At 47.2% G+C, this 16,868-nt stretch overlaps 1 protein-coding gene across 1 annotated transcript in view; it reads left to right on the top strand.

The window, feature by feature from the left end:
• Positions 1–16,868, top strand: part of MAP4K5 (mitogen-activated protein kinase kinase kinase kinase 5) — a 354,391-nt gene that overhangs the window by 277,194 nt on the left and 60,329 nt on the right. Inside the window, exon 25 of the mRNA XM_030214063.1 lies at positions 7,063–7,177. Within this exon, the coding sequence (XP_030069923.1) occupies positions 7,063–7,177 (115 nt within the window). The remainder of the gene's footprint in view (positions 1–7,062; positions 7,178–16,868) is intronic.

The following is a 16,868-nucleotide window of genomic DNA, read 5'->3' as shown; positions in this document are numbered from 1 at the left end:
TTCATGCTTTGTGATTTGTATTGCAGCCCTATGACATACTTCTTCCCTTCTGTGTATTTCCCATAATTGACCAGCAGGTGGTGTCTGACCTCTGCATTATAGCTGTAGCAGAGGTACTGTATGTTTTCTTTGTAGGTTACCTTCCCCAAAGAAAAGAGGAAACCCCCTGATGAAAAAAGTAACCTGCAGTGGCATTGGCCAAACACCCTCAGTGCTAATGAAAATGAACCCTGTTCAATTCCTGTGAGCAGTTTCTTTTCCTGAGCAGAGAGGTGTGGTACTACTACTACTATTTAGCATTTCTATAGCGCTACAAGACGTACGCAGCGCTGCACAAACATAGAAGGTAGCCGTGTTAGTCCACTCTTAAAGGTTATCAATAGAAATCAAACACAATAAAACATGGAAAAGAAAATAAGATGATACCTTTTTTATTTATTTTTTTTATTTATGAGCAAAAAGTGTTCAGTTAGAGTAACATTAAATCCTTGTTATTTTACCTGTTCCTGTTTACTGTTTTGAAACTTTTACCATTCACTGTTTTACTATTTTTTTAATATATATAATCTATTAGTTAGCTGTGTTGTCCTGGACTGACTAAGAATACTGTCAGTTTGTGTTCTCGGTCTGTGAGTGTTTTATTGGAGCTGTGGGGCCCTAGAGGATTGTGGCTCCCAGTGTCCCTAGAAACCACTGGGGAAATAACTTGCTGGTGGGAGACTCGCCCAGAGGCAAGCAGAACCCAGTGGTGGGTGAATGGTATGCCAGTGCAGGTGGGCCTGGGCAGGACCCTCCAGGTGGCTACAGGGTTAACCCCAGGTGGATGCTAAAAGTAGTGCTCAGGCGTTATGTGACAATATTCAGCAGCAAACCTACACAGTTAAGACCTGCTGACTAACCAGATAAGTTCCTGACACAGTGAACATTGGGTTCATAGTGCTTAGAGCAGGGACAGGCAACTCTGGTCAATAAGTTCAGATTTTCAGGATATTTACAGGGTTTTTCATGCATATTCATTGTGGATATCCTGAAAACCTGATTGGTTTGTGATACTTGAAGACCACTGTGGCCTACCTCTGGCTCAGGGCATTGAGCTGAGTCGAGATCCTAGGAATTTATCTGCTTTATTCCCTCTTTGTTTATCCACATGCAATTCCAGTAATTGTTCTCTGTTGGCAAGCAGGATTGAATTGGGTTTATTGTCCAGCACCAAAACAGAACAGAGCTTCTATGAAGTTCTGAGCATGCATAGCCGTTTTTGAGTGTAGCAGTCTCCTCAGTTTCTTCAGTTTTTCCTCTCTGTCAAACAGACGTGAAACAAACCTATCCAAACTTTTCGTTGTATTCTGATATTTTCCCTTTCTCTTATTTCAATTGCCATGGAACCATGGTGCAGGGGAAAGCCAGGCTTTCAGCCCTGCCCAGTCTACTGGAAAAAGATAGCAAATTGACAAAGACAGATGTGTCTCTTGTCTAGGTTCAAATCATCAGGAGAGCTTGGGACAACTGCCTCAGTCAGTTCAATGACTATTATAAGGCAGAAAAGAAGTTCTTAAAAAGAGAGAAAAAAAACTGCACAAAGATTGATTGACTGTGTGATCCAGCAGATTCTCTATCAGTAATGCATCAGTTTCCTTGTGCAATGGCTTCATTTGTGGAAAGGGCAGCACCATGAGAGGAATTGCCAGTCTTGGCTAAGAATTCTTGATGCAAAGCACTTATGTTTCAGTGTAGTTGCATAGATTATAAGCAAGAGGAACTTGGTAAACAACATGTTTCAAAAGTGGTTACAAAGCACCGTCATCTTAGCACAGAGGACCCCCAAGAACTTAGAAACTACTGCTGCACCATTAGGTGCATATAAGATAATACATCACAATTCTAATGCAGACCATTCTTGACTTATGGAGTCACAAGTGGTTCCACCAGTTTTCTGCAGATACTTCAGTGCAGAACTGGCACAAACATCTTTACTTATGAGTACAACACTATATCATATAGCTTGACACAGTTCCCCCGAAGACATTTCACTCTTATCCCTCTTCCAGCCGCTGTGCCTGGTTCACCCCTGGTTTTTGTCTACTGAAACAACAATATTGTAGGGCTGAGCAACTCTGGAAAAAGTCAGGTTCCTTAGTTGATCTACAGACCTGCTGTCAACTTCATCATGATAATAATCACCTCCTAAAGAAGGGGGGGGGGGGGAAGCTTTCATTACAAAGGCACTTCATTCAATTTACAGGCAACTAAATGGTCCTAAGATAATGCAGGCTCCTGGTTCTCTCCCTTCAGCGGATGCACTTGCCGCTTTCTTTACTGATGAAATAAATACTGTGTTGAAGCACTTTCAAATGGTGCCCATCTTTATTTCAGCTTCCACAAATATCCTGCCCTACTCTTCATCTTTCTTGCCATGCCCAACCTCTTTTGGCTCCTCTACCTGTACCACCTTTCAAACTCAGTCCCTATTGTCACTACAGAAACTGTGTCAGCAATGAGGCCTACTCAAAGTTTTTGTGATTCTATCCCCTCCTCCTAGTTAAAGATCTCAAGTTTTGGAACTCTTATTAATGTGAGTCTATCCTCTGGGGAGTTTCCAGAAATTTGGAAACTTGCAACAGTCCATCACATATTAAAGAAACCTACATTGGGCCCCTCAAACTGTATTTATTACCATCCTGTGTCAAATCTTTGCTTTATGTCAATCTTTGCAGCTCTTGGTCTATCAGGCACAGTCCTATCACAGTTCACTTCATTTTTGTCTCGCTGGCCTTTTCAGGTAAACATCTTAAATTCCAACAGGAATTGCATTGTGGTGTCCCCCAAGGATCCATTTTCTCACCTCTTCTTTTCAATCTTTTCCTCAGCCCATTAGTTGCTTTGATTGTCTTTTGGCATTTCAGTCCATTTTTATGTGGACGACCTTCTTCTGATTTTTCTTACGTCCCCTCTAACCTCTTCTCTCACACATTTTCAAACTTGTCTGGATTCAGTTTCCTTATTATTAAAAGAACATAATTTAGTGCTTAATACTGATAAAATGGTTGCTTGCATTAACACCACCATCTACACCCATCCTGTCACCCCTGTACCCAGCCTTCATTACTTAGGTGTCATTCTTGACTCGTCCCTGTGTGACTTACCATAAATTTCTTATCTGTCTAAGGTTAGTTTTCTAAATTTCCGGAAACTACTGGCCATCCGTCATTTCTTTGCAACTTACCAGCTACATGCACTCATATTGTCCTTCACATCCCGTTTGGAGTACTGCAACATTATTTATGCAGGTGTACCGCAGTCATCCCTAAAGAAATTACAAACCCTTCAAAGTACAGAAATTCATTTACATTGCTGTGTACACCACTACGATCATACTTATTAAAACAGTATTATTGATTGCTGGTTCACCAACGTATTATCTATAAGGTCACCACTCTTAACGTTCAAAGCTTTTCATGTATGCTCACCTATCTTTCTTCCCTTACTATCCCGTATTCTCCAGCTAGAGTCCTCCATTTGATCAGTGATCATCGTTTGATTCACCCAAATCTGAAATTCGCCTACCCAGAATCTGCTAGACACTGTGTCTTTCTTTTTTTCTCTCGTCCCACATCTGGAACAGTCTCCCACTGACCCTTCGTAGTACCACCTCCTTCAAGCAGTTCAAAGTTGAACTAAAGGCTTGGTTATTTTTACAGACTTTCAGAGAACCAGTTGCCTAAGGGGTGTCTCTATTGTATTTATATGGTGTTTGCCCTTCCTCAACATGCTATCTTTCCCCACCTACTGTTTATGCCTTACCTCTGTATGAATGCTTTCACTTTCCTATCAGAAAATGTTCTTCCTTTCCTTTATTTGTATTTTGTAGTATGTACACTTCTTAGTCCTGCATTGTCAGTCAAAGTGGTATAGAAAGCATGAATAAACTATCTTGATTGTTCTTGCCATTTGTTCTGCCCAGCATTGGCGTTGTTCTCCAGCTACTGAAGCTGAATCTGTCCAGCCATCAGGGCACAGACCATAGAGTCTTCCCAGCACTGGCTTTGCTTTCCAGTTACTGGTGTTGCCATCTAATCACTGCTAAGCTTGTTTGGTTCCATGCCTTCTAAACAGGATTCCTTTGCATTTATCCCACACATTTGTACTATATTCACCACCTCCCGCGGCAAAGCATTCCAGGTATCTACCACCCTGTCTTTGAAAAAGTACTTCCTGAAATTTATTCCTGAGTCAGCCCCCCCCCCCCCCCCCCCCCTGCAATCCCAATTCATGTCCTCTATTTCTGCCACCTTCCTGTCTCTGGAAAAAGTTTGTTTGTAAATTAATACCTTTCAAATATTTGAACATCTGTCATATCACCCATCTCTCCTTTCCTCCAGGGTATACATGTTCAGGTCCTCAGTCTGTCCTCATACGTCTTGTGACAAAACCCCTATATCATTTTCATTGCTTTTCTCGGAATCTTTTCAAGTCTTTCTATGTCCTTAGCCGGATACAGCCTGCAAAACTGAACACACTACTCCAAGTGGGGCCTCACCAATGACTTGAACAGGGGCATCAACGCCACCATTCTTCTGCTGGTATATCCTTCTCTTTGCAGCCTAGCATCCTTATGGATTTGGCCACTGCCTTGTCGCACTGTTTTGTCACCTGGAGCTCCTCAGACACCATCACCCCAAGGTCCTTCTCCTGAGCTGTGCTTATCAATCTCTCTCCTATCTGGTACATCTCCCTTGGATTTCTGCACCCCAAGTGCATCACTCTGCACTTCTTGGCATTAAATTTTAATTACTAAAATTAGCACACTTTACAGCAATTACATTGTTCAACTGAAACATCTAACCATTTATTTCACAAAACAGACTCTTTCTAAAAGCATACTTAAACTGTTGAAACATTCAATTATTATAAATGTTGTAACTAATACATCAAGATACTAATCATGAAATATATCTTAACAAGCAGTAGTCGGTGAGTCCATACCCCTCCAACAAAATATCTGATATTTCCATAACCAGATTTTATCAATCATAAAATATGTGGTATGTGGCATCTCCCGCAAAATCCACAGTAGTATCATTTGATAAGCACACATTTAACATTGATTTCTCTAATATAATTGATTAAATTTTAACTCCAAGACCTTTGACTATTCTTCTAATTTTTGGAAATCTCTTCCCATGGTTTCTACTCCCTCCGGGATATCCACTCGATTGACTATCTTCGTGTCATCCGCAAAAAGGCAAACTTTTCTTTCTAACCCTTCAGCAATGTCTCTCAAATATATTAAACCTAATCTGCCCCAGTACGAACCCTTGAAGCACTCCACTACTCACATTCCTTCCCTCCGAGCGGATTCCATTTACCACCACCCTCTGTCGCCTGTTGGTCAGTCCAGTTCACCACTCTGGATCCCTAAGTACAGCCCTTTCAGCTTATTCATGAGCCTTCTGTGCGGAACCGTATCAAAGGCTTTGCCAAAATCCAAGTAGATTGCATCTAGCGCATGACCTTTATCCAGTTCTTTGGTCACCCAGTCAAAGAAATCAGTCAGATTTGTTTGGCTGGATTTTCCTTTGGTAAAGCCATGTTGCCTCGGATCCTGCAACCCGTTGGATTCAAGAAAGTTATCTTTTCCGTTAGCAGTGACTGTATTATTTTTCCTACTACCGACATTATGCTTACCAGCCTGTAGTTTTATCTAGGAACCAGTGGCGTAGGCCAACAGGTAGGTTGGGTAGTAACATATTTCCTATCCCCACCCACCCGCTGCTGCTCTCCCACCAAATGTTTAAAATTAAATACCTTAGCTGACAGGGATCTGCCAACTGAAAACATCAGCAGCCTGCTTAAGTTGGGAATCCCCATTGAAAACTGGGGCAGTCACCAACACTAATGCCAGCACATATTCAGTTCTCACACGTAAACTGAGCATGCTGGCATCAGTGACTTGGCATGCTGATTGCCATGGTTCTCATCTTCAGTTGGCTGTTAATGTCCTCAACTGGCAGGGGCTGGGGATCCCCTGCTAAACACACCAATGGTATGCCTTAGGCAAACGTTGATGGTCCCATGCCCATTCATGACTATGGCCTTGCTAGGAACCTGGGGTAATATTAAGCTTGGGAGTCACACATTTGAGTGCTGGCTTTTTGCTGAAGAAAGCAAAGTTGCTTACTTGTAACATGTGTTTTCCATAGTCGGCAGGATTAATCAGGCACAATACCTCCCTGCTCCCTAAGAGTTGATTTTGAGTGTGAGACTGATGAGGCCTCTGTGTGCAGCAAAGGGTGCATGTGCTTGTAACTGTCCAGCAGTGAGCTCAGGAGAGCTGTTCTTTCTTGGTGCTGTCAAAAGATGTCACCAACCTGTATGCCTGGTTAATCCTGCTGTTTACGTAGGACATCTGTTACAGGTAAACAACTTACTACCATGTTCATATATTTCATTAAAATAATGCATTGCTACACCACTGTTTTTCTTTTCTACTGTTATTAAATATTGGCAAATTCAGTGTTAGCTAATAATGTTGAATGGCGGTGTCAACAAATTCCAGTCTCATTAATGAGAGTGTGTGCTATGGGATAAGCCCTTTGGATCTTATTGAACCAAATATGGACAGTAGTGTTTCTTAGATCCTCTCCTATCCCAAGACGATTACAAATACCAAAGCAAAAAGTCTTCTCTAATTTAACCTTTCACAGTCAATAATCTTGCTTTGTGCATGTTGGCCTCAGTTCTGAAAAGTTTATGTGAATGGATAAAAGTTGAAGATACTGTATCTGCCATATATTTCATTCATGTTACAAAGATCTTTACTCTGTTATGCATAGATTGATTCCTGTGCATGGTTTTCATACTACCTAAATTTTGCAGGTCAGAGGCTTGTATATTTTTGTAATTGATTTTTTTTTCTCTTTCCATTCTGGCTTGGCTTCCATTTCAAACACATATGGTCATCTGTAGAAGGTAATAATTTTGCTTTATGACTGGAACATTACATGTTGTGTTTGGAAATGCATATAGTAGTAAAGCATTATTTTTTTTTCTTTCTGCTAACAGGGAAATCATTTCAGCTCTATTCACACAATCTAATAGGTTTATTTGAACAAGCTAAAAAGCCAGGATTAGCGGTCCATATTCAGACTCACAGGTTCCCAGACAGAATACTACCAAGGTAAAAAAAAAAAAAACCCTCTCTCTCTTAGTCAGATGTGAAAATGCACATATGTTTGTAAAGTGAAAAAAGTTACAGCATTTAGGACCCCTTTTACAAAGGCACGCTAGGGTTTTTAGCACATGCTAAAAATAAGCGTGTGCTAAATGTTAGACACACCTATATATTCCTATGGGCATCTGTAGCATTTAGCGCACCTTTGTAAAAGACCCCCTTAATAAATTAGATGAGCAAACTTACTTAACATGCTGTATACATATTTTCTGTTCTATTTGTTCCTGCAAAGGGGTGCCTCTTTAAATATAGTTATATTTGCATCGATTGTGTTTATGATGACAGTGCTCTTTCTGTTCAGTAGAAATAACTTTTGTAGTGTTGTCCTGTTTTGATGAAATATGATAAACTATACCAGCTATGTGCTATAGAGAATAAGAATAGGATGAAGTGTAATTTTGTGGTTCAGGCGCTGTTCTGTAAGTGTGAGAGATCTGGGAATGGAAAATGCTCTCTATCCGTGATTCTTTGTATGAGTTGACCAAATCACTTTTTTATCCACTTTCAGCATAACTGTTATTGAACAATAATTATAGAAATAGTGTCCCTGCTCCTTTCTGGATAGCTTTTTTGCAACTGTTTCCGGAAATAAGTTTATTTACTTATTTTAAAGCATTTGTAACCTGCCCATCTCTTGTAGTTCCAAGTCTTTAGCATTCTTCTAAAACATACCAAGCCCTTCTTTAGTCTACATGCACCACCTGCCTCTTGTCCCACAGCCCATGTGTAATAGTTTCTCCGAGGACAAGCAGGCTGCTTGTTCTCACGACTGGGTGACGTCCGCGGCAGCCCCCACCAACCGGAAAGAAGCTTCGCGGGACGGTCGGCACGCAGGGCACGCCCACCGCGCATGCGCGGCCGTCTTCCCGCCCGTGCGCGACCGCTCCCGCCAGTTCCTTTTTTTCCGCGCCTGGAGAGAGTCGTGCTTTGCCGCTCTCTCTACTTCAGCCGCCGGATTCTTGCGATCGCGTATACGCGGGTCGCGCTTCCTTTTCTTTTTACAAAAAAAAAAAAAAAAGACTGCGCGTGTGGAGCACGCGCTCCCCTTTTCCCTCGCTTCCAGCGGGGACGCTACATTGCGGCCTAGTGGTCGCTCGGTCGTTTGTTTTTTCGTGGTGTGATTTTAGCCACCATTGACGACTTTGACTTCGCCGACGCGATTTTTCCGTCGATGTCCTCGAAGGTCCCGAGTGGTTTTAAAAAGTGTGGTCGCTGCGGCCGGCCGATCTCGCAGACCGACACCCACGCTTGGTGCCTCCAGTGCCTCGGGCTGGAGCACAATTTCAAGTCGTGTGCTTTGTGTCTCGGTCTCCGGAAACGGACTCAGGTTGCGAGGCAAGTTCTGCGGGACCGTCTTTTTGGAACTTGCGCCGGCCCCTCGACGTCGACCTCGACGGCATCGGTATCGAAGGCCGGTTCTTCGGTACCGATGCCCGAGACATCGGCACCGATGGCAGCGACCCCAGGAGAACAGGTCCCGTCGGCCCGCCGGTCCGCCGGTGAGAGTGGGGTTGAGAGGCCGCGTGGGCAGTCGGCCCCGGTCACTCCCTCAGCTCGTGAGCCACGGGACCGAACCCTGTCTGACCCGGTGCCTCGAGACCGAGGGGGATCGACCTCCTCCTCCTCCATGCCCTCCGGCGCCGGTGACGTGCATCGAAAGAAGGACAAAAAGCGTCGTCACCGGACGCCCTCGGTGCATCCTGAAGAGGAGTCGACGCCGAAGCGTCATCGTCGAGAGGAGAGGTCCCCGTCGGTTGTGGAGGTACCGACACGTCGGGGTTCCGGCACCTCGGTGCCGTCTCCTGGCTCCCAGCAGCTTCCGGCACCGACACCCTTACCGGCCCCACCGCCTTTCCCGGCAGCGGGCCTGGACGAGTGCCTCAGAGCCATCCTTCCGGGGATCCTGGAAGGGCTGATGCGCCAGGCTGTGCCGGCGCCGGGGGTGCTTGCGCCCTCGGCGCCGATGACTGTGGCGCCGGAGCTGTCGACACCGCCGCCGCTTGCGGTGCCGGTCTCGACTGCTACGCAGGTGGAGTCCCCGTCGATGGAGGGAGCTCCGTCCCCGCCGGCGCGGGAGTCCACCGCTCGACGACACCGAGACCTCGGTGCCTCGACGTCGAGCCGGGCCCGGTACAGGACTCAGCTACATGAGCTAATGTCCGATACCGAGGATGAGGACTCGTGGGGGGAAGAGGAGGACCCTAGATATTTCTCCTCAGAGGAGTCTACGGGCCTTCCCTCGGACCCCACGCCTTCACCGGAGAGGAAGCTCTCACCTCCTGAGAGTCTCTCCTTTGCCTCCTTTGTGCGGGATATGTCTATCAGCATTCCCTTCCCCGTGGTCTCTGTGGAAGAGCCGAGGGCCGAGATGTTCGAGGTCCTCGACTATCCATCACCACCTAGAGAGTCCTCCACGGTGCCGCTGCACAATGTCCTGAAGGAGACGCTGCTCCGGAACTGGGTGCGACCATTAACTAACCCCACCATTCACAAGAAAGCAGAGTCCCAGTACAGGATCCACTCTGACCCAGAGCTCATGCGGCCCCAATTGCCCCATGACTCGGCGGTCGTGGATTCTGCTCTCAAGAGGGCACGGAGTTCGAGGGATACCGCCTCGGCGCCCCCGGGGCGGGAGTCTCGCACTCTGGACTCATTTGGGAGGAAGGCCTACCAATCCTCCATGCTCGTGACCCGCATCCAGTCATACCTGCTCTATATGAGCATTCACATGCGGACCTATGTGCAACAACTGGCGGACCTGGTCGAGAAGCTCCCGCCGGAGCAGTCCAGGCCTTATCAGGAGGTGGTCAGGCAGCTGAAGGCGTGCAGAAAGTTCCTGTCCAGGGGTATTTTTGACACCTGTGACGTGGCATCTCGTGCTGCGGCCCAAGGTATAGTGATGCGCAGGCTCTCATGGCTGCGTGCCTCTGACCTGGACAACCGCACCCAGCAGAGACTGGCTGACGTCCCTTGCCGGGGGGATAACATTTTTGGTGAGAAGGTCGAGCAGATGGTGGACCAACTGCATCAGCGGGAAACCGCTCTCGACAAGCTCTCCCACCGGGCGCCTTCAGCATCCACCTCAGCAGGTGGACGTTTTTCCCGGGCCCGGCAGGCTGCACCCTATTCTTTTGCAAAGCGTAGGTACAACCAGCCGGCCCGAAGGCCTCGTCAGGCACAGGGACAGCCCCAGCGCGCTCGTTCCCGTCAACAGCGTGCGCCTAAGCAGCCCCCTGCGCCTCCACAGCAAAAGCCAGGGACGGGCTTTTGACTGGATCCACGGGAACATAGCCGCCCTCAAAGTGTCCGTACCGGACGTTCTGCCGGTCGGGGGGAGGTTAAAATTTTTTCACCAAAGGTGGCCTCTCATAACCTCCGACCAGTGGGTTCTCCAAATAGTGCGGTGCGGATACGCCCTGAATTTGGCCTCCCTGCCTCCAAATTGTCCTCCGGGAGCTCAATCCTTCAGCTCCCATCACAAGCAGGTACTTGCAGAGGAACTCTCCGCCCTTCTCAGCGCCAATGCGGTCGAGCCCGTACCACCCGGGCAGGAAGGGCAGGGATTCTATTCCAGGTACTTCCTTGTGGAAAAGAAAACAGGGGGGATGCGTCCCATCCTAGACCTGAGAGGCCTGAACAAATTCCTGGTCAAAGAAAAGTTCAGGATGCTTTCCTTGGGCACCCTTCTGCCAATGATTCAGAAAAACGATTGGCTATGTTCCCTGGATTTAAAGGATGCATATACTCACATCCCGATACTGCCAGCTCACAGACAGTATCTCAGATTCCGCCTGGGCGCACGGCACTTTCAGTATTGTGTGCTGCCCTTTGGGCTCGCCTCCGCCCCACGAGTGTTTACGAAGTGCCTCGTGGTGGTGGCGGCGTACCTACGCAGGCTGGGAGTGCACGTGTTCCCATATCTCGACGATTGGCTGGTCAAGAACACCTCGGAGGCGGGAGCCCTCCGGTCCATGCAGTGCACTATTCAACTTCTGGAGCTGCTGGGGTTTGTGATAAATTACCCAAAGTCCCATCTCCAGCCATCCCAGTCTCTGGAATTCATAGGAGCGCTGCTGAATACCCAGACGGCTCAGGCCTACCTTCCCGAAGCGCGGGCCACCAATCTCCTGGCCCTGGCTTCGCAGACCAGAGCATCTCAGCAGGTCACAGCTCGGCAGATGTTGAGACTTGTGGGTCATATGGCCTCCACAGTTCATGTGACTCCCATGGCTCGTCTTCACATGAGATCTGCTCAATGGACCCTAGCTTCCCAGTGGTTCCAAGCCACCGGGAATCTAGAAGATGTCATCCGCCTCTCCACCAGTTGCCGCACTTCACTGCTCTGGTGGACCATCCGGACCAATTTGACCCTGGGACGTCCATTCCAAATTCCGCAGCCTTCGAAAGTGCTGACGACGGATGCATCTCGCCTGGGGTGGGGAGCTCACGTCGATGGGCTTCACACCCAGGGTCTGTGGTCCCTCCAGGAAAAGGATCTACAGATCAACCTCCTGGAGCTCCGAGCGATCTGGAACGCACTGAAGGCTTTCAGAGATCGGCTGTCCTACCAAATTATCCAAATTCGGACAGACAATCAGGTTGCAATGTATTACGTCAACAAGCAGGGGGGCACCGGATCTCGCCCCCTGTGTCAGGAAGCCGTCGGGATGTGGCGTTGGGCGTGCCGGTTCGGCATGCTCCTCCAAGCCACATACCTGGCAGGCGTAAACAACAGTCTGGCCGACAGACTGAGCAGAGTCATGCAACCGCACGAGTGGTCGCTCCATTCCAGAGTGGTACGCAAGATCTTCCGGGAGTGGGGCACCCCCTCGGTGGATCTTTTCGCCTCTCAGACCAACCACAAGCTGCCTCTGTTCTGTTCCAGACTTCAGACACACGGCAGGCTAGCGTCAGATGCCTTTCTCCTTCATTGGGGGACCGGCCTCATGTATGCTTATCCTCCCATACCTTTGGTGGGGAAGACCTTACTGAAGCTCAAGCAAGACCGCGGCACCATGATCCTGATAGCGCCCTTTTGGCCCCGTCAGATCTGGTTCCCTCTTCTTCTGGAGTTGTCCTCAGAAGAACCGTGGAGATTGGAGTGTTTTCCGACTCTCATTTCGCAGAACGACGGAGCGTTGCTGCACCCCAACCTTCAATCCCTGGCTCTCACGGCCTGGATGTTGAGGGCGTAGACTTCGCTGCGTTGGGTCTGTCTGAGGGTGTCTCCCGGGTCTTGCTTGCCTCTAGGAAGGATTCCACTAAAAAGAGTTACTTTTTCAAGTGGAGGAGGTTTGTCGTTTGGTGTGAGAGCAAGGCCCTAGAACCTCGCTCTTGCCCTGCACAGAACCTGCTTGAATACCTTCTGCACTTATCAGAGTCTGGCCTCAAGACCAACTCAGTAAGGAATCACCTTAGTGCGATTAGTGCTTACCATTATCGTGTGGAGGGTAAAGCCATCTCTGGAGAGCCTTTAGTCGTTCGATTCATGAGAGGCTTGCTTTTGTCAAAGCCCCCTATCAAGCCTCCTACTGTGTCATGGGATCTCAACGTCGTCCTCACCCAGCTGATGAAACCTCCTTTTGAGCCACTGAATACCTGCCATCTGAAGTACTTGACCTGGAAGGTCATTTTCTTGGTGGCAGTTACTTCAGCTCGTAGGGTCAGTGAGCTTCAAGCCCTAGTAGCTCATGCTCCATATACCAAATTTCATCACAACAGAGTAGTGCTCCGCACCCACCCAAAGTTCCTGCCGAAGGTGGTGTCGGAGTTCCATCTTAACCAGTCAATTGTCTTGCCAACATTCTTCCCCAGGCCGCATACCCGCCCTGCTGAACGTCAGTTGCACACATTGGACTGCAAGAGAGCATTGGCCTTCTACTTGGAGCGGACACAGCCCAACAGACAGTCCGCCCAATTGTTTATTTCTTTCGACCCTAACAGGCTAGGGGTCGCTGTCGGGAAACGCACCATCTCCAATTGGCTAGCAGATTGCATTTCCTTCACTTACGCCCAGGCTGGGCTGACTCTTGAGGGTCATGTCACGGCTCATAGTGTCAGAGCCATGGCAGCGTCGGTGGCCCACTTGAAGTCAGCCACTATTGAAGAGATCTGCAAGGCTGCGACGTGGTCATCTGTCCACACATTCACATCTCATTACTGCCTCCAGCAGGATACCCGACGTGACAGTCGGTTCGGGCAGTCGGTGCTGCAGAATCTGTTTGGGGTGTAAATCCAACTCCACCCTCCAGGACCCGAATTTATTCTGGTCAGGCTGCACTCTCAGTTAGTTGTTCTTCGTAGGTCAATTTCTGTTGTACCCTCGCCGTTGCGAGGTTCAATTGACCTGGGTTATTGTTTTGAGTGAGCCTGAGAGCTAGGGATACCCCAGTCGTGAGAACAAGCAGCCTGCTTGTCCTCGGAGAAAGGGTATGATACATACCTGTAGCAGTTGTTCTCCGAGGACAGCAGGCTGATTGTTCTCACCTACCCTCCCTCCTCCCCTTTGGAGTTGTGTGTTTCATCTTTTTGCTAGTCATTCAACTGGCGGGAGCGGTCGCGCACGGGCGGGAAGACGGCCGTGCATGCGCGGTGGGCGTGCCCTGCGTGCCGACCGTCCCGCGAAGCTTCTTTCCGGTTGGTGGGGGCTGTCGCGGATGTCACCCAGTCGTGAGAACAATCAGCCTGCTGTCCTCGGAGAACAACTGCTACAGGTATGTATCATACCCTTTGTGGACCACTGGCATAGGGTGCAATAGTCTTGCATTCCACAATTCCAGTATCTCTCTTCCTTACCAACATCGCCGGTGGCCTGGCATCTCTCCCTGACTTCATGGCCCACCCCTCCCTATATGTTTCCAGCATCTTTCTCTACCCCGTGGCACTTCAAATTTGCCTTTATGTTCAGCAGCAGTGATTAACAAACATTATCTCCTGTTGATCCCTGAGCCTTTCCTCTGCTGAGTTCTGCCCCTTCTGACTCAGTTTCCTTTTTCTGGTAGGGGCAAGATGTGACAGAGGAAAATGGGAGATAGCATTTGTTGATCATTGCCAGAAGCAGTTCAGCCTGAAGATTACCAAGGGGGTGGAGAAAATTGGTCTGTGTGCCCATAGTTTGGGAACCCCTGATATAATCAGTCATAAGTATATAAGTACATAAGTATTGCCATACTGGGACAGACTGAAGGTCCATCAAGCCCAGAATCCTGTTTCCATCAGTGACCAATCCAGGTCACAAGTACCTGGCAAGATCCCAAAACAGTACAATTTATGATGCTTATCCTAGAAACAAGCAGTGGATTTTCCCCGTCATTTTAATAATGGTTTATGCAGAGCCGTAACGAGGGCAGCTGACACCCGGGGCGGGTCGTCGGTGCCCCCCCCTCCGGAGCGCATTCTTAATTGACAAAGAAATGAAGAAGCGGGCGGGAGGGCCGATCCGCCCCCGAGTCCACGTCGCTGGGAGCTGCGTCGGCTCCGTTGGTTCCTTGCTCTCTCTCCCCCAGAACAGGAAGTAACCTGTTCCAGAGCAGAGGGAGCAAGGAACCAACGGAGCCGATACCCCCCCAGTGGTGTGCACCCGGGGCGGACCGCCCCCCCCCCCCCCCCTTCCTACGCCACTGGGTTTATGGACTTTTCTTTTAGGAAGCTATCCAAACCTTTTTTTAAACCCCGCTAAGCTAGTCACCTGGTTAATATTCCTATCTGCAGGCAAACACAACCTATCTGCATAAATATGGATGAAAATCCCCAACTCGTGGTAAATATCACAGGATGGATAAAGATAGAGATTAAATGGAACTGCTGACAAGGTGGAACTCTGCAGCACCCCTCTTGATATAACATTCCACTGAGAATATCCATCTGAACCTGTTGTAATTGCCTGTCAAGTACAATTAAATCCAAACTACAACCTTACTACCAATTCATGCCCCTGAAGCCTCAATAATAAAATCCAAAGCACTGTAGAATAGAAAGTAGTGGAGGAGTGGCCTAGTGGTTAGGGTGGTGGACTTTGGTCCTGGGGAACTGAGGAACTGAGTTTGATTCCCACTTCAGGCACAGGCAGCTCCTTGTGATTCTGGGCAAGTCACTTAACCCTCCATCGCCCCATGTAAGCTGCATTGAGCCTGCCATGAGTGGGAAAGCGCGGGGTACAAATGTAACAACAACAAAATAAAAAAAGTAGCAGTAATATCTAAAAATGCCACTATAGTGGCTTTTGATACTTCCAATTTAATTATTATTAGGATTTATTTACTGCCTTTTTGAAGGAATTCACTCAAGGCGGTGTACAGTAAGAATAGATCAAACATGTGCAATAGGCAGTTACAGCAGTAAAAATATTCAACCAACAATACAAAGTATGGCATGGTATATTATTTGCAATGTCAACACAATACGTAGTAAAACATTATAATTGATAGTGAAGGGTAGAGCAAAGTTGTAACATATAGATGGGTAAGAAATTCACATAGTCAACATTTTGCAGTAGATTCTAACAACATTTCTATTCTGTACCTAATGTGAAAGCAAGACTGAAGAGTCCAACAACCTATTAGTATTCACAAATTGTAACAGTTGCTTAAAAACAATTTACTATATCAACTTATCCAAAATAGAAAATATGGAGATAAGAGAGTAATTGTTCAAATTTGAGGGACCCAAAGAATCCTGCTTTATAATTGGCCTCATTATGGCCTTTTTCAATGAAGTTGGTAAACTACTCCCACAGAGGGAAATCTTAATTATTTTAGTAAGAATCTCAACCATAGACAATTTACATAACTTTACCAACCTTGTTGGACTGGGGTCCAACACACAGCAGGAATTAGAAAAACAATTCAAAGGTTCAATCGGTATGGGCAACATCAAGGCAAAGTCAGCACAATTCACTACCATGTGAGTGGTACTTAACAGCATCAGTTAAACTCTCAAGAGGACAACCCAAGAATAGGATTTTCTTCTTAAAATGTTCAGCCAAAACACCACAGCTCACTTCCCATGTGTAAGTACAACTAAGCTGAATAAGAATGCATGGTACTGAAGAATTCTAGAGGCATGCAAATGATCTCTTAAACTTATTTGCATAAAATTGTATTTTTGCCTGACCCAAAATACTGGAATAAGCAGCTGTAGCTTCACTGCAGTTGGCTTTGTTCTCTGTAGGCTTGTATTTTACCAGCATCTCTGGAACTCTTCATAGATCTTGTTTAGCTTTCCTTCTCCTGAAAACCAGGGAGCAATATAATGTCTCCCTACTAGCCAAGCTTTCAGAAGAGCAACCTCCTCCAAGCAAGCTTGAGCCTCCCAGTCCTACTTCAACTAATTCAGAGACTTATTCCAGTTGAATTCTCCATGGTGATAAGTTCTTCCCCACCCCATCCTTGAAACATATATACTAAGGGGAGAAACTACTCAAAAGTTGTTAAACAGCAGTTAGACTATAAGGACTGACTACACCTTAGAGACCCTAGGCCCCAGTAATGATTGATTATAGAATATCAAACCTAACATATTCTCCCAATCATGAGTGAGGCTAAAAGCAAGTTGACACAATCCAAAGAACTCCGAAAGATGTTAAAAGAAAATAAAATAGACGCCGAAGACTCCGATCCTATTGGAATATTGAAATCAC

This window comes from Microcaecilia unicolor, chromosome 9, assembly GCF_901765095.1.
Source record: "Microcaecilia unicolor chromosome 9, aMicUni1.1, whole genome shotgun sequence".
Lineage (NCBI taxonomy): Eukaryota > Metazoa > Chordata > Amphibia > Gymnophiona > Siphonopidae > Microcaecilia > Microcaecilia unicolor.
The sequence above is the reverse complement of the archived record's forward strand: the minus strand, read 5'-3'. Positions and strand labels throughout refer to the sequence as shown.